The sequence below is a fragment of the Solanum stenotomum genome, chromosome 3 (genome assembly GCF_019186545.1).
Source record: "Solanum stenotomum isolate F172 chromosome 3, ASM1918654v1, whole genome shotgun sequence".
In the NCBI taxonomy this organism is placed as follows: domain Eukaryota; kingdom Viridiplantae; phylum Streptophyta; class Magnoliopsida; order Solanales; family Solanaceae; genus Solanum; species Solanum stenotomum.
In genome coordinates, this window is record NC_064284.1 from 10954811 (window position 1) to 10978322 (window position 23512).

General features: G+C 34.8%; 5 protein-coding genes across 6 annotated transcripts; all 5 read right to left on the reverse strand.

The window, feature by feature from the left end:
• Positions 1 to 894: 894 nt before the first annotated feature.
• On the reverse strand, positions 895 to 5197 carry LOC125859783 (uncharacterized). The gene is made up of 7 exons (XM_049539597.1): positions 4865 to 5197; positions 4091 to 4178; positions 2236 to 2317; positions 2041 to 2167; positions 1689 to 1967; positions 1496 to 1609; positions 895 to 1415 (listed from the first exon to the last, which is right to left on the reverse strand). The coding sequence occupies exons 2-7, from the start codon at positions 4176 to 4178 to the stop codon at positions 1074 to 1076; spliced, it is 1032 nt and encodes a 343-aa protein (XP_049395554.1). The 5' UTR covers positions 4865 to 5197; the 3' UTR covers positions 895 to 1073.
• Positions 5198 to 5501: 304 nt separating this feature from the next.
• LOC125859785 (uncharacterized) lies at positions 5502 to 9384 on the reverse strand. The gene is made up of 7 exons (XM_049539599.1): positions 9023 to 9384; positions 8240 to 8327; positions 6864 to 6945; positions 6667 to 6793; positions 6367 to 6594; positions 6173 to 6286; positions 5502 to 6094 (listed from the first exon to the last, which is right to left on the reverse strand). The coding sequence occupies exons 2-7, from the start codon at positions 8325 to 8327 to the stop codon at positions 5705 to 5707; spliced, it is 1029 nt and encodes a 342-aa protein (XP_049395556.1). The 5' UTR covers positions 9023 to 9384; the 3' UTR covers positions 5502 to 5704.
• Positions 9385 to 9750: 366 nt separating this feature from the next.
• On the reverse strand, positions 9751 to 13876 carry LOC125859784 (uncharacterized). The gene is made up of 8 exons (XM_049539598.1): positions 13657 to 13876; positions 12546 to 12630; positions 12161 to 12248; positions 11106 to 11187; positions 10908 to 11034; positions 10608 to 10835; positions 10415 to 10528; positions 9751 to 10336 (listed from the first exon to the last, which is right to left on the reverse strand). Exons 3-8 carry the CDS (start codon positions 12246 to 12248, stop codon positions 9947 to 9949), a joined length of 1029 nt encoding a protein of 342 aa, XP_049395555.1. The 5' UTR covers positions 12546 to 12630; positions 13657 to 13876; the 3' UTR covers positions 9751 to 9946.
• Positions 13877 to 15177: 1301 nt separating this feature from the next.
• Positions 15178 to 15878, reverse strand: LOC125859787 (uncharacterized). The gene is made up of 2 exons (XM_049539601.1): positions 15676 to 15878; positions 15178 to 15595 (listed from the first exon to the last, which is right to left on the reverse strand). The coding sequence occupies exons 1-2, from the start codon at positions 15799 to 15801 to the stop codon at positions 15275 to 15277; spliced, it is 447 nt and encodes a 148-aa protein (XP_049395558.1). The 5' UTR covers positions 15802 to 15878; the 3' UTR covers positions 15178 to 15274.
• A 4078-nt stretch (positions 15879 to 19956) lies between these two features.
• On the reverse strand, positions 19957 to 21040 carry LOC125859788 (uncharacterized). 2 transcript variants are annotated; one of them, XR_007445786.1, is made up of 3 exons: positions 20894 to 21040; positions 20561 to 20821; positions 19957 to 20494 (listed from the first exon to the last, which is right to left on the reverse strand). XR_007445786.1 is itself a non-coding variant. In XM_049539602.1 (2 exons), the coding sequence occupies exons 1-2, from the start codon at positions 20984 to 20986 to the stop codon at positions 20153 to 20155; spliced, it is 435 nt and encodes a 144-aa protein (XP_049395559.1). In that variant the 5' UTR covers positions 20987 to 21040; the 3' UTR covers positions 19957 to 20152. The 2 variants fall into 2 exon arrangements, 1 of the variants encoding a protein (XP_049395559.1); XM_049539602.1 differs by lacking the exon at positions 20561 to 20821.
• Between the last annotated feature and the right edge of the window lie 2472 nt (positions 21041 to 23512).

Here is a 23512-nt window from a genome sequence, read left to right on the forward strand (position 1 = left end):
AATTATGGATCAAATAACTATCTTTTGGTTCTAGGCGATGCAAATGTTCAAACCACCAATGCCTGATAAAGAATTGTATCAAGTATGTCATATTCAGGAAGAAGACTGATGATTGTCAATATTAGCTTGAAGCTCAAGTAGAATCAGGATACTTGACAACAAAAAGGTACTGGAGTTATATATGATGAGCATTTTCTGTGATACTTGCTACAATTTAGAATTGGGAGAGGAGAGTTTATGCGAAACATAAATGGTACTTATTAGGTGTTCTAAAGAAAATTACAAACGTTTACACAAATCTAATGAATATGACACATAGCTTCACATACCACTCTTATAACTACATCATAGTTTATTAATACATATTTTACCTTAATTTATAACTTAATCATAGTAAATTAATATAATTTGATATAAATATCAAGTGCAAATTTTTACCTTAGATGTTTTTGCCAATTGTGCAATAAATTTCAAATATTTCTTATTGGTGAATCAGGTTTAAACCTAGCAAGTTCAATCTTTCAAGTTCATTGAAGTAAATTTGGAAAATGATTAACCATTAATCTTCACATAACAGTTACTTACATTTCAAATATTTCTTATTGGTGAATCAGGTTTAAACCTAACAAGTTCGATCTTTAAAGTTCATTGAAGTAAATTTGAAAAATGATTAACCATTAATTTTCACATAACAGTTACTTACTTTTTTTTTTTTTATCTTGCATGACACACTTTTTTTTTAACCAAAAGCTATCATCTTATTGTTAATGACGTGATTTTTTAACCACACAATTATTTACCAATATATATTTTGGATGGAAAGCAAGTTTTAAAAAATATTTCCTTCTTTCTGCTCTGTGCCCAAAAATCAAACCTCCTAAAATTCCAATAATTACATAAACGTTTATAACTAAAACATCCAAACACCGTTCAAGTAGAGCATCCAAAAGCAAGTCTAAAACATCCAAACACCGTTCAAGTAATATCCCAACGGAACCAAACAAGTAAATGTTTCAACATCACAAGCACAACAAACTGATGCTCCTATCAGACTCATTGTCAGGCTCATCATATCAGCATTTGTCTAAGAGATGACGCACTAGATTCTCCAGTCCAGCAAATCTTAAACGGTCTGCTTTTTGCTTTTTCAACAACTCTTGTACTTGTATCTGCAATGAATCTATCTCTTCCTCATTCTGTTTCAACGGAGAACTTAAAGAAGCAGCAGTATATCCATACGTGATACAGCCTACGCAATGCTCTGATCCAAGGCCGCTTGCTTTACGTTTCTTTACTCCACCAGTCTTCTTCGGCAATATTGAAGCTTCATCCTCGTCTGATGATTGTTTTGAGCTATCATCCTCAGAAGTAGGTTGACTTTGACGCCATTCATCCAAGCTTCTTTTATACCCAACCTGAAACAAGAATGATAAGCAATATATATAAACACATTCATGTTAAGGAAAAGATAATAGCTCTGAGGCCAAGATCTTACATTTGTCCTCTCAACATGTGGCTCCACCAAAGTACCACGACCATCCTTTTTCTTTTTCACCTGTTTCTCCTCTAAGACCTTATCATAAGTCATAGTTCTCCCTTTTTTCTTTTCCTGCAAAACAAAAATATGAGTTGGTTAAAAGTTCAACAACATTTAGTAAAAATCAAGGAAAATTCAATAAAAAAGTTACCAATTTCCTTTGATGAGTTCCCATACTAGCTGAACCCCCGATGTGCAATGAGTCACCCTTGTTGGAAGCTCGTGGTGCCTTTGCTTCGATGCTCGTCTTTTGAAATTTTGCAGTGGTCCGCTTTTCATCAAGTTTAGCCCATATACCTTCTGGCATCCAATCAGGCTTCTGATTCTTTTCCCAAGCACTCTCCAAGATATCGTTAAACATATACATAGCGTTTAGCTCAAAATTACAAAACATCTTATAATCGTCTTTGGGATACCATGCACACTTCGTCTGCAAATAATTAATAACATTAGATGAAAAAAAGTAATTTGATAAATAATATAAAGAATTGATTTATTTGTACCCTAAAGTGATTCCACATCTTCTCTCTGTCAAAGACAGGTATCTCGTCCCAGGAACTCCAAGCATCATGATAAAATGACTTTATAGAATCCATAATCATATTCATAGATTCGATGGAGGGAAAAAACCTGCATTAAATTTAACATATGTAAAAACATATATCCAATAACTAAAAACTAACATAAGTATTGTTTACCCATTAGTCTCAGCAGGAGCGATAACCAGCCTCCCAAAATCATCTAGCGTTCCAACCTCTACAAACTTTTGACTCTGTGTACCTGTAAAGATCCATAAATTTTGATAATTAATGTGAGAAAAATTATGAGTATAATTATTCTCGCCTTGAAGTATGTAAGGGTCCACCCAAGGACAAGAAGACCTTGGGATAGTTCAATGTGCCTAAAGGACAAATTCACAGTTCATAGCCCATAAAAGTCTAATCCACTAGATCTACTTGTAACTACAGCCAGATAACCCAAGAATGAATTGGAGAGGGTTAATGTTTCAAAATTATGCAAAATCCATCGCAAAATTCACAATGTGGTTGCGAATTTGCAATGCCATGGAAGACTGCTAACAATTGATCGATTGGTGACTAAGGGGTCGTTTGGTAGAGTGTATTGGAGAAAATAATGCATGCATTAGCTTTAGGTATTACTAGTACCATGTTTGGTACACTTTTTCAACCTATGTATAACTAATGTTTGTATAAGTAATACACACTCTATTGTGTATTGAGGAGTATATTAGTAATACCATGGATTTCTATGCATTGTAATTCAATGGGTTCTAATGCATGCATTGGCAAGATTAAACGCACAATTATCCCTTAAAAGCTTCTCAACATCCTCTCCACTATATTTGTGGAGGGTATTTTTATAAACAAATATTTTTTTAAAAAAAGTTATGCAATGCATGATATTTTTAGTACATCAAACCAAACACTACATAAGAAAAATCTCAGCATAACTAATGCAATCATAACTAATGCAATCATAACTAATGCAATCATAACTAATACAAGCATTACTAATGCAAGCATTACTAATACACTATATTTTGCATTATTCTTATATACTTTACCAAACGACTCCTAAATGTATGTTTTGCCAACTGGAAGACGAAACAAGGGATCATATATTTGTTAAGTGTCATTATGCTAAGTGTTTCTTGACCAAATTACTCAACTGATGGCAGTAATGCTATGTTACGCCAATTGCTTGGACCAATTTCTTTCAATGGACTATGCAACACGCAAAGGGGAAAACCAAAATAGCAAAAGCTTTGAAATGGTATAAGCAAAATTCATTCATACCTTGTGGACATAAAGAAATATCAAAATCTTTAAGTACATTTACTTCAATCTTTACTCGGGCTCGAGCAGGATCTCCACATCTTAGAGAGACATTTACTTCATTCTTTTGAGTACTAGAGCCCAGTGGTGGAGGGAGGATTTTCATCAAGGGGGTTAAAAAAAAATTAATCACGTAAATAATATCCACAAATAAACGGGTCGAATCAGATATAAACGGGTCGGATTAAACGGTCGAATCAAGAAGAAAAGGGTTTTTTAATATTTGACGTTATAATTAGGGATTAAACTAATAAATCCTAAATTCCCAATCAGCCTCGCGTGCAGTAGAGCGAATTCCTGAACCCCCAACGCCACTAAGCTACGCCTTTGGTGTATGTTCAGGGGGTTCAATAGTATATATATACACATATATTAAAATTTTAATCTTTTATATATAGTGTAATTTTTCGACGAATGAACCCCCTTCGTTCAACGTAAATCCGCCCCTGCTAGAGCCTGTCTTGGTTGACTATTTCACTATGCGTTATAGAAGTTCCATAGACAATAGTTTTTCTTTTTGCGTTGTAATTTATGATTTTTCATATGACATGCATGTATAAAACATTTCATTTATCGAAAAGATGTTGATTTAAAGGTTGTGGTCATGCATGATTTTAATGATCATTTCAAATGATTGTTATTCAAAAAAACTTCCTGTATACATGTAAGAGGCATATAAGTAGAGAGGTAGTGTAACCTGTAGTCTCAGAAACTTTTTTCTTTCCCTTAGATTTACGTTTCACTGCACTAGCACTTAGTGGACGATCGTTCTCCTGAGATGTCATCTGAATAATACAAGCATAGTTAAAAATAAAAATAAGTTAAGAATACTAATAAAGTTGTTACTTCTTCAACCTATTATATGACTAAAGAAGATAAAAAAAACTAACATACTAAATTTTCCCTTGCTTTAAATTCATCATTAAATTTTTTATATTGCTCGTTTCATTTTCATCAAGTAATTATTTCTCGCTTGTTTTATGTTCATCAATTTAATCTCCATTCTTGTGTGGCATGGATGTATCTTCCTCATAATCTCGTTGATTTGAGCTACAAGTAAAGACTGAAGGATAAGTTCTTCATAGATACATTTGATCATAAATAGGCCGGGGGTTTTGAACAAGAACTCAGCTACCCTTCCGGGCAATCAAACATCTTCTGCTCAATCGCCCGAAAAGCATACATAGATGGTTCTATCTTTTGTGTTAGATAAAATTAACAAAGTTCCAAAATCATTAATGCTAAATACAATAAACAAAGTTGGGAAGTTAAGTAGTCAAAGCAGAGAGACTATAACGATTCAAGTTAATATTTTCATATGAGCAACACCCAGAAAGAACAAAACTTAATCAAAGCTAAATTCTACACGGACCTTTGAAAAAAATGGTGATATCTATCCAGATCTATTCAAAATCTCATACAAATAGTAAACCTGGAGAAAATCTGTGGAAGAAAGAAAAAATCCACTTACCTCGACTGAGCGGTGGTGCTGCCGTCAACGGCGGCGCTACTGGACGGCTTTCTTTCGCTGTCCTAAGAGGTGAATCGCCAAGGAAAGAGCAGAGAAAAAAAGTGAGGCGAGGAAGTGAGAATTGAGAAAAAATGAGGGTTTTGTTCCCAATATATATTTAAGTTTTGCGACCGCTGCCGTCGGAAATCTGTGTCGGTAATGACTTATAAATGCAGCGTCGATTTTCGCGCACTTTTTCCATTGGAATGTCGAAAAGAATTTTTTTGTTTGGTGTTGTTCTTCTGAAATGGCTTATTTTGGTGGTAATATTCTTCTTCCTCTTTTCCCAAGTAATGCAGTGGGGAGAACTCACTAAAAACTGGGCAGGTGCTTCCGTCTCGGTACAATTTGCTATTTGATACCTAGTGTGATTTTATACAAATATAGAGTACGAAAAGTTTTTGTCTATGGTATTTTGTCATTTGGGCAATAAGTTTTTTTAAGTATTTCTTATTGGTAAATCAGGTTTAAACTTAAGAAAATTCCATCTTGAGCTTATTGAAGTAAATTTGAAAAATGATTAACGGTTAATGTTCACATAATAGTTACTTATCCTATTTTATCTTCCGTGATACACTTTTTTTTCCACCACTTTCTCTTTTATGCTTAATAACATAAATGGTTTGTGCCCAACAATCAAATCTCCTAAAATTCGAACAATTAAACAAAACGTTTATAACTAAAACGTCCAAAACACCATTCAAGTAAGATCCAAAAGCAAGTCTAGACATTCAAAACCCATTCAGGTAATATCCAAACGAAATCAAACAAGTAATGTTTCAACATCAAAAGCACAACAAACTATTTTTCTCCATCAGACTCATCATTGTCAGACTCTTCAGATCGGCAATTGTCTATGAGCTGAACCACTAGATTCTCCAGTCCATCAAGTCTTAAACGGTCTGCTTTTTGCTTTTTCAATAGCTCTTGTACTTGTATCCGCAATGATTTTATCTCTGAATCTATCTCTTCCTGATTCTGCCCAGAACTTAAAGAAGCAGAAGCAAATCCAAACGTGACACAGCCTACGCAATGCTCTGATCCAAGGACGCGTGCTTTACCTTTCTTTAATCCACCAATCTTCTTCGACAATATTGAAGCTTCATCATCGTCTGGCAATTGGGTTAAGCTATCATCCTCAGAAGTAGGTTGACTTTGACGCCATTCATCCAAACCTTTTTTATACCCAGCCTGAAACAAGACTGATAAGCAATATATACACAAATTCATGTCAAGGAAAAGATAACAGCTCTGAAGCTAAGATCGTACATTTGTCCTCTCAACATGTGGCTCCACCAAAGTATTATGACCATCCTTTTTATTTTTCACATGTCTCTCCTTTGAGACCTCATCATAAGTCATAGTTCTCCTTTTTTTCTTCTCCTGCAAAACAAAATATATAAGTTCGTTAAAAGTTCAACAGCATTTAGTTAAAATCAAGGAAAATTTAATAAACAAGTTACCAATTTCATTTGATGAGTCCCTGGTGCCTTTGCTTGGATGCTCGGTTTTTGAAATTTCTCAGTGGTCCTCTTTTCAATAAGTCTAGCCCATAAACCTTGTAGCATCCATTCGGGCTTCTCATTCATTTCCCAAGCACTCTCCAAGGTTTTGTTAAGCAAAAAAGCAGCGTTTATCTCAAAATTACAAAATATATGATATTCATGTTGGGGATACCATGCACACTGCGTCTGCAAATAATTTATAACATTAGATGAAATAAGTAATTTGATAAATAATATAAAGAATTAATCTATGTGTACCTTGAAATGATTCCACATTTGTTCTCTGTCATAGACAGGTACCTCTTCCCAGGAACTCCAAGCGTCCCGATAACATGATACAATGGAATCCATAATCGCATTTGCAGATTGGAAGCCGGGAATAAACCTGCATTAAATTTAACGTATGTAAAAACATATACTCAATAACTAAAACTAACAGAAGTACTATTGTTTACCCAATAGTCCCAGCAGGAGCAATAACCAGCCTCCCCAAAGCATCCAGCGTTCCAACCTCTACAAACTTTTGACTCTGTGTACCTGTAAAGATCCATACATTTTGATAATTAATTTGGAAAAAATTATGAGCTTAAGAGTACAATGTATTCTCGCCTTAAAGTATGTAAGGGTCCACACAGGACAAGAAGACCTTGGGATAGTTCAATGTGCCTAAAGGAAGAATTCACAATTCATAGCCCATAAAAGTCTAATCTACTTGTAACTACTGCCAGATAACCCAAGAATGAATTGGAGAGGGTTAATGTTTCAAAATTATACAAAAACCAACACAAAATTCACAATGTGGTTGCGAATTTGCAATGCCATGGAAGACTGCTAACAGTTGATCGATTGATGACAAAGGGGTCGTTTGATTGAGTGTATTGGAGAAAAATAATGCATGCATTAGCTTTAGGTATTACTAATACCTTGTTTGGTACACTTTTTCAACCTATGTATAACTAATGCTTGTATTAGTAATACACCCTATTGTGTATTGATGAGTGTATTAGTAACACCATGGATTTCTATACATTATTGGCTTGATTAAAGACACAATTGTCCCTCAAAAACTTCTCCACATCCTTTCCACTATATTTGTGGAGGGCATTTTCATAAACAAATATTTTTTTAAAAAAAAATTATGCAATTCAAGATATTTTTAGTACATCAAACCAAACACTGCATAAGAAAAATCTCAACATAACTAATACAAGTATTATTAATACACTATATTTTACATTATTCTTATACACTCTACCAAACTACCCCTAAATGTATGTTTTGCCAGTTGGAAGATGAAACAAGGGATCATATATTTGTTAAGTGTCATTATGTTAGATGTTTCTTGACCATATTACTCAACTGATTGCAGTTATGCTATGTTACGCCAATTGCTTGGACCAATTTCTTTCAATGGACTATGCAACACGCAAAGGGGAAGACCAAAATAGCAAAAGCTTTGAAATGCTATAAGCAAAATTCATTCATACCTTGTGGACATAAATAAATATCAGATTCTTTTAGTACATCAGGCACGAGCAGGATCTCCATATCTTAGAGAGGCATTTACTTCATTCTTTTGAGTACTAGAGCCTGTCTTGGTTGACTATTTCACTATGTGTTATAGAAGTTCCATCGACAATAGTTTTTCATTTTGTGTTGTAATTTATGATTTCTCATATGACATGCATGAATAAAACATTTCATTTATCGAAAAGATGTTGATTTAAAAGTTGTGGTCATGCATGATTTTAATGATCATTTCAAATGATTGTTATTCAAAAAGACTTCTTGTATACATGTAAGAGGCATATAAGTAGAGAGGTAGTGTAACCTGTAGTCTCAGAAACTTTTTTCTTTCCCTTAGATTTACGTTTCACTGCACTAGCACTTTGTGGACGATCGTTCTCCTGAGATGTCATCTGAATAATACAAGCATAGTTAAAAAAAAATAAAATTTAAGAATACTAATAAAGTTGTTACTTCTTCAACCTATTATATGACTAAAGAAGATAAAAAAAAAAAAAACTAACATACTAATTTTTCCCTTGCTTTAAATTGATCATTAAATTTTTTATATTGTTCGTTACATTTTCATCAAGTAATTATTTCTCGCTTGTTTTATGTTCATCAATTGAATCTCCATTCTGGTTTGGCATGGCTGTATCTTCCTCATAATCTTGTTGATTTGAGCTACAAGTAAAGACTGAAGGGTAAGTTCTTCATAGATACATTTGATCAGAAATAAGCTGGGAATTTTGAACAAGCACTCAGCTACCCTTCCGGGTAATCAAACATCTTCTGCTCAATCCCCCGAAAAGTAGACATAGATGGTTCTATCTTTTGTGTTAGATAAAATTAACAAAGCTCCAAAATCATTAGTGCTAAATACAATAAACAAAGTCCGAAAGTTAATTAGTCAAAGCAGAGAGACTATAACGATTCAAGTTAATATTTTCATATGAGCAACACCCAGAAAGAAGAACAAAACTTAATCAAAGCTAAATTCTACACGGACCTTTGAAGAAAATGGTGATATCTATCCAGATCTATTCAAAATCTCATACAAACAGAAAACCTAGAGGAAAACTGTGGAAGAAGGAAAAAATCCACATACCTCAACTGAACGGTGGTGCTGCCGTCAATGGTGACGCTAATGGACGGCTTTCTTTGGCTGTCCTAAGAGGTGAATCGCCAAGGAAAGAGTAGAGAAAAAAAGTGAGGCGAGAAAGTGAGAATTGAGAAAAAATGAGGGTTTTGTTCCCAATATATATTTAAGTTTTGCGACGGCTGTGGTCGGAAATCTGCGTCGGTAATGACTTATAAATGCAGCGTTGATTTTCGCGCACTTTTATCATCGGAATGTCGAAAAGATTTTATTTATTTTTTTGTTTGGTGCTCTTCTGAAATGGCTTATTCTTCTTCCTCTGTTCCTAATTGATGCAGTGGAGTAGAGAGAAAACACTATACTGAGCAGGTGCTTCGGCCTCAGTACAATTTGCTATTTGATACATTTCATATAAACATTGAGCGGGGATAAGTTTTCCGTTATGGTGTTTTGCCATTTTTGCAACAAGTTTTGAATATTTCTTATTGGTAAATCAGGTTTAAACCTAAAAAGTTCGAGCTTATTGAAGTAAATTTGACAAATGATTAACTATTAATATTCACATAACACATTATTTTATCTTACGTGATACACTTTCTTTTTTTGCTGCTTACTGTTTTATGCTTAATGACATGATATTTTAGCCACATAAATATGTATCGATATATTTTAGACTACAAATTTCAAAAAATATTTCATTCTTTTTGGTTTGTGCCCAACAATCAAACCTCCTAAAATTCCAACAAGTAAACATAAAGGTTTATAACTAAAACATCCAAACACCATTCAAGTAGCATACAAAATCAAGTCCAAAAAACATCCAAAGACCATTCAAGTAAGATCCAAAAGCCAGTCTAGACATTCAGAACCCATTCAGGTAATATCCAAACGAAATCAAACAAGTAAATGTTTCAACATCAAAAGCACAACAAACTATCTTTCCCCATCAGACTCATCATTGTCAGACTCTTCAGATCGGCAATTGTCTATGAGCTGAACCACTAGATTCTCCAGTCCATCAAGTCTTAAACGGTCTGCTTTTTGCTTTTTCAATAGCTCTTGTACTTGTATCCGCAATGATTTTATCTCTGAATCTATCTCTTCCTGATTCTGCCCAGACCTTAAAGAAGCAGAAGCAAATCCAAACGTGACACAGCCTACGCAATGCTCTGATCCAAGGACGCGTGCTTTACCTTTCTTTAATCCACCAATCTTCTTCGACAATATTGAAGCTTCATCATCTTCTGGTGATTGGGTTAAGCAATCATCCTCAGAAGTAGGTTGACTTTGACGCCATTCATCCAAGCCTTTTTTATACCCAACCTGAAACAAGACTGATGAGCAATATATAAACAAATAAATGTTAGGGAAAATATAATAGCTCTGAAGCTAAGATCTTACATTTTTCCTCTCAACATGTGGCTCCACCAAAGTATTATGACCATTCTTTTTAATTTTCACATGTTTCTCCCTTGAGACCTCATCATAAGTCATAGTTCTCCTTTTTTTCTTCTCCTGCAAACAAAAAATATAAGTTAGTTAAAAGTTCAACAGCATTTAGTTAAAATCAAGGAAAATTTAATAAACAAGTTACCAATTTCCTTTGATGAGTCCCTGGTGCCTTTGCTTGGATGCTCGGCTTTTGAAATTTCTCACTGGTCCTCTTGTCAATAAGTCTAGCCCATAAACCTTCTAGCATCCAATCGGGCTTCTCATTCATTTCCCGAGCACTCTCCAAGGTTTTGTTAAGCAAAAAAGCAGTGTTTATCTCAAAAGTACAAAATATATGATATTCATGTTGGGGATACCATGCACACTGCGTCTGCAAATAATTTATAACATTAGATGAAATAAGTAATTTGATAAATAATATAAAGAATTAATCTATGTGTACCTTGAAATGATTCCACATTTGTTCTCTGTCATAGACAGGTACCTCTTCCCAGGAACTCCAAGCGTCCCGATAACATGATACAATGGAATCCATAATCACATTTGCAGACAGGTAGTCGGGAATAAACCTGCATTAAATTTAACGTATGTAAAAACATATATTCAATAACTAAAAACTAACAGAAGTACTGTTGTTTACCCAATAGTGTCAGCAGGAGCAATAACCAGCCTCCCCAAAGCATCCAGCGTTCCAACCTCTATAAACTTTTGACTCTGTATACCTGTAAAGATCCATACATTTTGATAATTAATTCGGAAAAAATTATGAGCTCAAGCATAATGTATTCTCGCCTCAAAGTATGTAAGGGTCCAGACAAGGACAAGAAGACCTTGGGGTAGTTCAATGTGCCTAAGGGACAAGTTTACAATTCATAGCCCATAAAAGTCTAATCCACCATATTTTATTTGTAACTACTGCCAGATAACCCAAGAATGAATTGGAGAGGATTAATGTTTCAGAATTATGCTAGATCCAACGCAAAATTCACAATGTGGTTGCAAATTCGCAATGCCATGGCAGACTGCTAACAGTTGATCGATTGGTGACTAACTGTGTATTTTGCCAGCTGAAAGATAAACAAGGGATCATATATTTGTTGAGTGTCGTTATGCTAGGTGTTTGTGGATCAAATTACTCAACTGGATGCATTTATACTATGTTATGCCAACTGCTTTCAATGGATTATGCAACACACAAAAGGGAAGACCAAAATAGCAAAACATCTGAACATGGTATAAGAAAAATTCATTCATACCTCATTCTCAAAAAAAAAATTAAAAAAATCATTCATACCTTGTGGATAGAAAGAAATATAAGAATCTTTGAGGGCAAAGCTCGAGCAGCATGAGCCTCACGAATAGGACGATTTCACATCTCCTCTCCATACTTTTAGTGTGACTCCACACTTATAATTAGAGTGAGACAGTTACTTCATTCTTTTTGAATACTAGAGCTTGTCTTAGTTGACTATTTCACTAAAAGCTATAGAAGTTCCATAGACAATAGTTTTTCTTTCTGCGTCATAATTTTTTATTTCTGATATTACATGCATGAATAAACCATTTCATTTATCGAAGGGTGTTGATTTAAAGGTTGTGTTCATGCTTGATTTTAATCATTTCAAACCATTGTATTTCGAAAAGACTTCCGAATACATATAAGAGGCATATAAGTAGAGTGAGGGGTAGTGTAACCTGTAGTCTCGGAAACTTTTTTCTTTCCCTTAGATTTACGTCTCACTGCATTAGTACTTTCTGGACGATCGTTTTCCTGAGATGCCATCTGTATATACAAGCATAGTAAAAAATAAAATAAGAATACTTATAAGGTGGTTACTTCTTCAACCTATTATATGACTAAAGAACATAAGAAAAACATATTATTTTTTACCCTTGCTTTAATTGATCATTTAATTTTTATCATGCTTGTTTCATTTTGTGTTTTGGGCTAAAATTATCCCTTATCTCCGGGAGTAGATTCATTTTGGTCTTTCAGATATAACTTGAGCATTTTAATCCCTTAACTTTGCTAAAGTGAAGCAATTTTGGTCTCCCTAACATAACAATGTTAAAAACTAACCGCAAAGATAATTTTTCTAATGGTACAAATTTCAACTGATAGGGTCTCTTTCTTGATTGATGCACATTTTATTTCTTTTTGCCTTCTACACATCTTAGAATTAATATAGTAGTAGTTATTAATATCAGAAGACAATACTTTAGAACACAACAATCTGCCCCTCGAAAAAAATAATCATTTTTTCTTTAAGAAAGTAACAAAATGGCCTTAAGGTGCGACAACACAACCTTAGAAAAGCAACCATAATGGACCAAACTATTTGGCCTCAAAAGAACCCTCACGCTCTTGCTGTACATGTAGTGATTACTCATGGAAGCAGTTAAAGGTGAGAATCTCAACAAATCAGCCTTGAAATGCAGCTATCAAAAATCAGGAATATGGCTTCTCAACAGCTATGGGAATGAATTTGTCCAATGGATTTTATATATTACAAGTCAGGACTCAGGTAGGTGTCATATGGGTTTAACATGCTTACTTCTAAACGGGTTCTGTTAAAAAGATCAAAAAGAGCTAAAGTTTAGCAAAATTAAGAGACTAAACATGCTTAAGTTACATTTGAATTAAAGACTAAAATAAAGATAGATAATTTTAAGCCCAAAACTCTTTCATTTTCATCAAATAATTATTTCTCGTTTGTTTTATGTTCATTGATTGAATCTCCATTCTTGTCTGGAATGGACGTACTTTCCTCATAATCTTGTTGATTTGAGGTATGAGTAAAGACTAAAGACTGAAGGATACATTTGATTAGAAATAAGCCGGAAATTTTGAACATGCACTCAGCTACCCTTCCGGGGTAACGAAACATCTTCTGCTCAATCACCCGAAAAGTATACGTAGATGGTTCTATCTTTTGTGTTAGATAAAATTATCAATGCTTCAAAATCATTACTAAATACAATAAACAAAGCAGAGAGTATAAGTATTCAAGTTAATATTTTCATATGAGCGAAACCCAGAAAGAAGAAGAAAACTAAATCAAAGCTAAATTCTAATCGGACCTTTGAAGAAAATGGTAATATCTATCCAGATCTATTCAAAATCTCATACAAATACTAATAAACCTTAAAAATGGGAGGGGAACTGTGGAAAAAGGAAAAAATACACTTACCTCAACTGAGCGGTGGTGCCGCCGTGAACGGTGGCGCTACTAGACGGCTTTCTTTCGCTGTCCCGGCAAGGAAAGAGTAGAGAAAGAAAGTGAGGCGAGGAAGAGAGAGTTGAGAATTGAGGATTTGTTCCAATATATATTTTAAGTTTTGCGACGGCTTGCGTCGGAAAACCGTGTCGGTAATGACTTATAAATGCAGCGTCGATGTCCGTCGTTTTTTCCGTCGGAATATCAAAAAGTTTTTGTTTTTTGTTATTCTTTTTCTGAAATGGCTTATTTTGTAATAGTATTCTTCTTCTTCCGTTCCTAATGTCTTTGCCTACAACAATTCCCAAAATTCCATTGTCGAAACTCCTGTTTCGTATATCCTCTATTTTATATCTTTTGCAGGATACTTGAGAATCATAGAGCATTTTCTGTGATTAAGTTGCAATAGGCCAACAGCTCTTTTGCAGGGCTGATGTGCTATTCTTCTCAAGTGGAAGCACATTTAGATTGTTTTGGATAGCGTACATCGGATGCATTCTACAAGGATGCCAATCCACAGGGGAATAAAGAAAGCTTTGAAAGATACAACTTTTTTGGGTATTATTCTGAATGCCCGATTTTCTAGTATTCTTGTTCCTAATTTCTCGCTCACAACATTTCCCAGTTCATTATATTCATTAACACACTGTTTGTTAAAGGATCACAGTACATTCCTTTATATATCAGATAGTTGCTTATCATAATATGGTTGCTATTTTGTCAATTTTTAACGACTCTTTTTGTCAACGTGGTCACAGGTTTGTATTGACATCAAGGAGAACGGTAAATTTAGGGGCTTGAAACAAAACACTCCATGCTCTGACCTCCCGGAGTTCATAAATTTCTTCAACTTTGATACTCAAAAGGGCATAACTGTATGAACTTATATATATAATGGAAGATTTTGTTTTAGTAGTTTTGCTCTCTCAATAAGTTGCGATTTCACTGCCACTTTAGTACTTCAGGTGGTTGGGGTGTCTGGACTATATACTCCAGCTGATATTGGTTATGTACAAGAAGCTGGTCTCAAGACGAGTCGCTTGTTAAACACGATGGTCCTACTAAAGGAATAAGTCAACTTTTTGGTAAAGACACCCCTGCTAAGATGCAGCAAGTTGGCTCTGTTACTGTTCCTTTCTGGAGTGATGTTTTGAGATTCTTCACCATAATGTTGTATTGTTGGTCACCTGATTGCTTCATTGTAGAATATAACGTATAGATAAGTGCAGTATGAATGGAAATGCTTATGCTTATATTTTGTGAATTCCTATTTCCATAAATTTTATATTGCTCTTTGATAATTGGGACAATTTAAAATTGGGAGTTTTTGAAGAGGTGCTTCTGCCTCAGTTCAAAATATCAAATGGGTTGTAACATATATGTTTTACTAGGTGAGTTTATGCTCGTGTTAGGCATGTGCATAAACAAGTAAATTTTCCAACATCAATCAAGTAACATCCAAAAGCAAGTCTAAAACATCCAAACACCATTCAAGTAACATCCAAAAGCAAGTCTAGACATTCAGACACCATTCAGGTAATACCCAACGAAATCAAATAAGTAAATGTTCCAACATCACAAGCACAACAAACTAATTCTCCCCATCAGACTCTTCAGATCGGAAATTGTCTATGAGCTGAACCACTAGATTCTCCAGTCCATCAAGTCTTGAACGGTCTGCTTTTTGCTTTTTCAACAGCTCTTGTACTTGTATTCGCAATGAACCTATTTCTGAATCTATCTCTTCCTGGTTCTGCGAAGAATCTAAAGAAGCAGCAATAAACCCGTACATGATACAACCTGTGCAATGGTTGGATCCAAGACCACGTGCTTTACGTTTCTTTACTTCACCAATCTTCTTTGACAATACTGAAGCTTCATCACAACCCATAGTTCTCCCTTTTTTCTTTTCCTGCAAAACATAAATTATGAGTTGGTTAAAAGTTCAATCGCATTTAGTTAAAATCAAGGAAAATATGATAAACAATTTACCAATATCCTTTGATGAGTCCTTGGTGCCTTTGGTTGGATGCTCGGCTTTTGAAATTTCTCAGTGGTCCACTTTTCAACAAGTCTAGCCCATAAACCTTGTAGCATCCAATCAGGCTTCTCATTCATTTCCCGAGCACTCTCCAAGGTATTATTAAGCAAAAATGCAGCGTTTATCTCAAAATTACAAAATATATGATATTCATGTTGGGGATGGGGATACCATGCACACTGCGTCTGCAAATAATTTATAACATTAGATGAAATAAATAATTTGATAAATAATATAAAGATTTTTTTTCTATTTGTACCTTGAAGTGATTCCACATTTGTTCTCTGTCATAGACAGGCACCTCTTCCCAGGAACTCCAAGCATCTCGATAAAATGATACAATGGAACCCATAATCGCATCTGCAGATTCTAAGCTGGGAATAAACCTGCATTGAATTTAACGTATGTAAAAACATATATTCAATAACTAAAACCTAACAGAAGTACTGTTGTTTACCCAATAGTTCCAGCGGGAGCAATTACCAGCCTCCCCAAAGCATCCAGCGCTCCAACCTGTACAAACTTTTGACTCTGTGTGCCTGTAAAGATTCATACATTTTAATAATTAATTCGGAAAAATTATGAGCTTAAGAATACAATGTATTCTCGCCTCAAAGTATGTGAGGGTCCACACAAGGACAAGAAGACCTTGGGACAGTTCAATGTGCCTAAGGGACAATTTTGCAATTCATATCCCATAAAAGTCTAATCCACCAGATTTACTTGTAACTACTGCCAGATAACAAGAATCGGAGAGGATTAATGTTTCAGAATTATGGAAGATCCAATGCAAAATTACAATATGATTGCAAATTTGCAATGCCATGGCAGACTGCTAACAGTTGATTGTTTGGTGACTAAATGTGTGCCAAATTACTCAGCAGCTGATGCAGTTATACTATGTCATACCAACTACTTGGACCAACTGCTTTCAATAGATTAAAGGAAGACCAAAATAGCAAAAGCTCTGAAAACAGTATAAACAAAATTCATTCATATCTTGTGGATAGAAAGAAATATCAGAATCTTTGAGGAAAAAGCTCGAGCAGCATGAGCCGCACGAATAGGACAACTCCACATCTCCTCCCATACTTTTAGTGTGACTCCGCAGTTATATTTAGAGAGAGACATTTACTTTATTCTTTTGAGTACTGGAGCGTTATAGAAGTTCCATAGACAAGTTTTTCTTTTTACATTGTAATTTATGATTTCTCATATGACATGCATGAATAAAACATTTCATTTATCGAAAGGTGTTGATTTAAAGATTGTGTTCATGCATGATTTTAATCATTTTAAATGATTGTATTTCGAAAAGACTTATGAATACATGTAAGAGGCATATAAGTAGAGTAGAGAGGTAGTGTAACCTGTAGTCTCGGAAACTTTTTTCTTTCCCTTAGATTTACGTCTCACTGCACTAGTACTTTGTGGACGATTGTTTTCCTGAGATGCCATCTGTATAATACAAGCACACTAAAAAAAAATACAATAATTTAAGAATATTAATATAGTTGTTACTTCTTCAACTTATTATATGAATAAAAGAACATAAAAAACTAACAGTAATAATTTTTCCCCAGTTTGCTTTAAATTGATCATTAAATTTTTTTCACTGCTAGTTTCATTTTCATCGAGTAATTATTTCTCGCTTGTTTTATGTTCATCCATTGAATCTCCATACTTGGCTGGCATGGATGTATCTTCCTCAAAATCTTGTTGATTTGAGGTACGAGTAAAGACTGACGGATAAGTTCTTCATAGATTCATTTGATTAGTTGGGCTCTAATGCGGGTATAGACATCAGTTGAGAAACCAACTATTGTTTTTTTCACTAGTCTGCTATTTCTCTGTTAGAAATCAATAGCCACTTCATGAACGAAACATCTTTCCGGGTAATGACAAATTGTCGCTCAGTCACCCGGAAAATATACATAGATGGTTCTATCTGTTGTGTTAGATGAAATTAACAAAGTTTCAAAATAATTACTAAATACAATAAACAAAGTTCAGCAGTTAATTAGTCAAAACAGAGACTATAAAGATTCAAGTTAATATTTTCATATGAGCAAAACCCAGAAAGAAGAAGAAAACTAAATCAAAGCTAAATTTTTCATGGAACATTGAATAAAATGGTGATATCTATCCAGATCTATTCAAAAAAATCTCATAGAAATAAACCTTAAAAGTGGAAGAAAAATACACTTAACCTCGATTGAGCAGTGGTGCCGCCGTGAACGGAGGCCCGACTGGACGGCTTTCTTTGGCTGTCGTAAGAGGTGTATCGGAGTAGAGAAAAAGAGTGAGGTGAGAAATGAGGGTTTGCTCCCAATATAAATACTCTTAAGTTTTTCGACCTTTTGAAGTCGGAAAATTGTAGTCGGTAATCACTTATAAATACAACCTCAATTTTCGCAATCTTTACGTCGCTTTTTTCCGTCAGAATACCAAAAGTTTATAATTTGGTGTTCTTCTTCTGAAATGGCTTCTTCCTCTGTTCCTAATTTCTTGGCTACAACAATTCCCAAAATTCCATTGTCGAAACTCACTTCATTACTTCATTATATTCATCAGTGCCAACCTGTTTCGCATATCCTCATGTTATAATAGTATTAATTATGGATCAAATAACTAGTTTTAGGTGATTTAAATGTGCAAACCACCAATGGATTAAGTGAGTGTAGGGTCCAACAAGATTTCATTATTCTTCAGGATGGAAATTGGAGAAGCTGAAGTTTGCATTTTTGAAGCACTTGACATTTATATGCATGTATTGTTGTAAGTATATGTCTGGCACGCTTGGCTTGGTTACTAGGAAGGGTTGCATCCGTCATCTGAAACTATGAGGAAATACAACCCAAAGATTGAGTATCCAATTCAATCACCTGGTAACACAGGATATCTTCGAGATATAGCTAAGGACAGCTTGGAAAAATTTGGAGTTGGTGTAATCGATCCGTGGAGGATTTTTTATTTTTACAATGATCTTTATAGTTATCTTGCAAGCAGTGGTGTAGATGGAGTAAAAGTTGATGTGCAGACTCTCTTAGAAACCTAAAGGATTGGACATGGAGGTTATGTTGCACTTACTGGGAGATACCAAGAACCTAGTCTGTTGCGAGAAACTTTGGAGCAAACAACCTCATTTGCTGTATGAATCACAACTCTGACTCCTTCTACAGGTGATTATTACTCTTCAGTTGAAATTGATATGCAAGGTATGGATGGTTTGGTGTGTACTATATTTGGTTGAGTACAATTACGCTCCTAAATGACTTCAACTTTTGTCTTTAAACTGAGGGAACAATTTATGCTTAAGCATTGCTGATGACAAGGTTGCTTTGATCAGATCTTATTGGTTCTGTTCTGTGTTTTATTATGGGGAAAAACTTGAGCTTAGAAAACTTACTTATTTGATCACAAAAGAAAAGGCTTGAGCTTAGAAGAGCTAACTGCTCTGCTTATGGTAATATGGTTGCTGTTTTGTCAATTTTTAACTACTCTTTTTGTCAATGTGGTCACAGGTTTGTATCTAGATTAATTGACATCAACGAGAACGGTAAATTTAGGGGATTGAAACAAGACACTCCATGCTCTGACCTCCAAGAATTGATAAATTTCATCAACTTTGATACTCAAAAGGCCATAACTGTACGTCATGGAAGCTTTTGTTTAGTAGTTTTGCTCTCAGAAATAAGTTGTGACTTCACTGCCACTTTAGTTCTTCAGGTGGTTGGGGAGTCTGGACTATTTACTCCTGCTGATATTGGTTTATGTACAAGAAGCTGGTGTCAAACCGGTAAGCTTCTTTTCTAATTTAGAAATTCATATCAATGATCATTGGAGGCAGTTAAAAAAAAAAAAAAAAAAAACTGTGCATAATTATTTACTCCTGCTAATATGGTTTTGCCTGGTCTTCATTTGATAATCATGTTATCATCAACTACTATGATAAAGTGTATTCTGATCAATAATGTAGTTTGGTTTATACCCTTACCCTTGTCCATCATAATTCATATATGGTGATATTGTTGTTGCATCTCTGTAGGTGCTAGTTGGCGAGTCGCTTGTAAAACAGGAGGATCCTACTAAAGGAATAACTGAACTTTTTGGTAAAGACATCTCCTGCTAAGAGGCAGCAAGTTGGCTCTGTTACTGTTCCTTTCCGAAGAGATCTTTTTGAGATTCTTTACCACAATTTCGTGCCCAACAATCAAACCTCCTAAAATTCCAAAAATTAAACATGTTTATAACTAAAACATCCAAAAGCAAGTCCAAAACATCCAAGCACCATTCAAGTGACATCCAAAAGCAAGTCTAGACATTCAGACACCATTCAGGTAATATCCCAACGAAATCAAATAAGTAAATGTTCCAACATCACAAGCACAACAAACTAATTCTCCCCATCAAGTTATCATCATCAGATCAAAAATTGTCTATGAGATGATGCACTAGATTCTCCAGTCCAGCAAGTCTTAAACGGTCTGCTTTTTTCTTTTTCAACAACTCATGTACTTGTATTCGCAACGAATCTATCTCTTCCTCATTCTGTTTCAATGGAGAACTTAAAGAAGCAGCAGACAATCCGTACACGATATAGCCTACACAATGCTCTGATCCAAGGCCGCGTGCTTTACCTTTCTTTACTCCATCAATCTTCTTCGACAATATTGAAGAGTCATCATCGTCTGGCAATTGGTTTGAGCTATCATTCTCAGAAGTAGGTTGACTTTGATGCCATTCATCCAAGCCTTTTTTATATCCAGTCTGAAACAAGAATTAGCTAGCAATCATGTTAAGGAAAACATATTAGCTCTGAAACTAAGATCTTACATTTTTCCTCTCAACATGTGGCTCAAACAAAGTACTATGACCATCCTTCTTATTTTTCACAACATGTGGATGCTCATCTTTTGAAATTTCTCAGTTGGTCCACTTTTCATTAAGTCTAGCCCATAAACCTTCTAGAATCCAATCGGGCTTCTGGTTCTTTTCCCAAGCACTCCACAAGAAATTGTTAAGCATAAAAGCAGCGGCTATTTCAAAATTATAAAATATTTGATAATCATGTTTGCTATACCATACGCACTTCGTCTGCAAATAATTTATAACATTAGATGAAAAAAGTAATTTGACAAATAATGTAACGAACTAATTTATTTGTACCTTAAAGTGATTCCACATTTGTTCTCTGTCAAAGACAGGTATCTCTCCCCAGGAACTCCAAGCGTCACGATAAAATGATTTAATGGAATCCATAATCGCAGTTAAAGAATGGCTGAAGGGGGAAAACCTGCATTAAATTTAACATATGTAAAAATATATATTCAACAGTAGCGATAATCAGCCTCCACGAAGCATCCAGCGTTCCAATCTCTCCAACATTTCGACTCTGTGTACCTGTAAAGATCCATAAATTTTGATAATTAATTTGGGAAAAAATATGAGCTTAAGAGTATAATTTATTCTCGCCTCAAAGTATGTAAGGGTCCATCCACCCAAGGACTAGAAAACCTTGGGATAGTTCAATGTGCCTAAGGGACAAGTTCATAATTCATAGCCCATAACTAATCCACCAGATTTACTTGTAACTAGCCAGATAACCCAAGAATGAATTGGAGAGGATTAATGTTTCAGAATTATGCAAGATCCAACACAAAATTCACAAAGCGGTTTCGAATTTGTAACGCCATGGCAAACTGCTTTCAGTGGATTATGCAACACACAAAGGGAAGACCAAAAAAGCAAAAGCTGAGGGCAAAGCTTGTGGATAGAAAGAAATATCAGGATCTTTTGAGGGCAAAGTTTGTGGATAGAAAGAAATATCAGGATCTTCGAGGGCAAAGCTCGAGCAGCATGAGCCTCACGAATAGGACAACTCCAAATCTCCTCTCCATACTTCTAGTGTGACTCTGCACTTATAATTAGAGACAGACATTTACTTCATTCTTTTGAGTACTAGAGCCTGTCTTGGTTGACTATTTCACTAAGCGTTACAGAAGTTCCATAAACAATAGTTTTTCTTTTTTGTGTTGTAATTTATGATTTATGATTTCTCATATGACATGCATGAATAAAACATTTTCATTGGTAGAAAGGTGTTGATTTAAAGATTGTGTTCATGCATGATTTTAGCCATTTCAAATGATTGTATTTCAAAAAGACTTCCAAATACATGTAAGAGGCATATAAGTAGAGTGTAGTGTGACCTGCAAGTGGAGAGGTAGTGTAACCTGTAGTCTCGGAAACTTTTTTCTTTCCCTTAGATTTATCTTTCACTGCATTAGTACTTTGCGGACGATCGTTTTCCTGAGACGCCATCTGTATAATACAGGCATGATAAAATAATAATAATAATAATTTTAGAATACTAATAAAGTTGTTACTTCTACAATCTATTATATGATGACTAAAGAACATTAAAAAGACTAACATATTAATTTCTCCCTTGCTTTTATTTGATCATTAAATTTTTTCTATTGCTAGTTTCATTTTCATCGAGTAATTATTTCTCGCTTGTTTTGTGTTCATTGATTGAATCACCATTCGTGTGTATCTTCCTCATAATCTTGTTGATTTAGTCTACAAGTAATGACTGAAGGATAAGTTCTTCATAGATACATTTTATATTTAGAAATAAACCGGGAATTTTGAACATGCACTCAGCTACCCTTCCAAACATCTTCTGCTCAATCGCCCGAAAAAGTATACATAGATGGTTCTATCTTTTGTGTTATAGATGAAATGAAGGAAGTTTCAAAATCATTACTAACTTCAATAAACAAAGTTCAGAAGTTAATTAGTCAAAGCAGAGACTCTAAGGATTCAAATTAATATTTTCATATGAGCAAACCACAGAAAGAAGAAGAAAACTAAATTCTAGACGGACCTTTGAAGAAAATGGTGATATCTATCCAGATCTATTCAAAATCTCATACAAATAGTAAACCTTAAAAGTGAAAGAAAAACTGTAGAACAAGGAAAAAATACACTTATCTCAACTGCACGGTGGTGCCGCCGTGAACGGTGGCGCAACTGGACGGCTTACTTTTGCTGTCGTAAGAGGTGAATCGGAGTAGAGAAAAAGAGTGAGGCGAGGAAGAGAGAGTTGAGAAATGAGGGTTTGCTCCCAATATATATTTAAGTTTTTCGACGGCTTTACGTCGGACTGCGTCGGTAATGACTTATAAATATAGCCTCGATTTTCGCAATCTTTCCGTCGTATTTTCCGTCGGAATATCAAAAAGTTATTGTTTTCTGTTCTTCTTCTTCTGAAATGGCTTATTTTGTACTCCAGTATTCTTCTTCCTCTGTTCCTAATGTCTTTGCCTACAACAATTCCCAAAATTCCATCGTCGAAACTCACTTCATAACTTCATTATATCCATTTACATACGCTAATGCAGTGGAGAGAACACACTAAACTGTGGCGACCTGTAGGTACTTACTGGAGTTATATATGAGCATTTTCTGTGATACAGTTGCAACAGGCCAACAACTCTTTTGCAAGGCTGATATTCTTCTCAGGTGGCAGCACATTTAGATTGGTTTGGATGGTGTACATGGGATGCATTCTACAAGGATGTCAATCCACAGGGGAATAAAGAAGGTCTTGAACGGTACAAATTCTTCTTCTGAAATGCCTGATTTTCTAGTATTCTTGTTCCTAATTTCTTGCCCACAACATTTCCCACTTCATTATATTCATTAACACACTGTTTGTTGAAGGATCACAGTATAATTCTCCTGTATATCAGATAGTTGTTTATCGTAATATCGTTGCTG

Bases quoted from the DNA above. Each gene is read 5' to 3' on its own strand.
- LOC125859784 (XM_049539598.1), bottom strand. From the start codon at position 12,248: ATGGCATCTCAGGAAAACGATCGTCCAGAAAGTACTAATGCAGTGAGA. The intron at 11,188-12,160 runs GTTACACTACCC...GGATCTTTACAG, and splicing joins AAAAGTTTCCGAGACTACAG to GTATACAGAGTCAAAAGTTT. The intron at 11,035-11,105 runs GTAAACAACAGT...AATTTAATGCAG, and splicing joins GCTCCTGCTGACACTATTGG to GTTTATTCCCGACTACCTGT.
- LOC125859785 (XM_049539599.1), bottom strand. From the start codon at position 8,327: ATGACATCTCAGGAGAACGATCGTCCACAAAGTGCTAGTGCAGTGAAA. The intron at 6,595-6,666 runs GTACACATAGAT...AATTATTTGCAG, and splicing joins AAATGTGGAATCATTTCAAG to ACGCAGTGTGCATGGTATCC. The intron at 6,095-6,172 runs GTACGATCTTAG...GTCTTGTTTCAG, and splicing joins CACATGTTGAGAGGACAAAT to GCTGGGTATAAAAAAGGTTT.
- LOC125859783 (XM_049539597.1), bottom strand. From the start codon at position 4,178: ATGACATCTCAGGAGAACGATCGTCCACTAAGTGCTAGTGCAGTGAAA. The intron at 2,318-4,090 runs GTTACACTACCT...GGATCTTTACAG, and splicing joins AAAAGTTTCTGAGACTACAG to GTACACAGAGTCAAAAGTTT. The intron at 2,168-2,235 runs GTAAACAATACT...AATTTAATGCAG, and splicing joins GCTCCTGCTGAGACTAATGG to GTTTTTTCCCTCCATCGAAT.
- LOC125859787 (XM_049539601.1), bottom strand. From the start codon at position 15,801: ATGAATGAGAAGCCTGATTGGATGCTACAAGGTTTATGGGCTAGACTT. The intron at 15,596-15,675 runs GTAAATTGTTTA...TATGTTTTGCAG, and splicing joins GGACTCATCAAAGGATATTG to GAAAAGAAAAAAGGGAGAAC.
- LOC125859788 (XM_049539602.1), bottom strand. From the start codon at position 20,986: ATGGATTCCATTAAATCATTTTATCGTGACGCTTGGAGTTCCTGGGGA. The intron at 20,495-20,893 runs GTACAAATAAAT...TTCTTGTTTCAG, and splicing joins AAATGTGGAATCACTTTAAG to ACTGGATATAAAAAAGGCTT.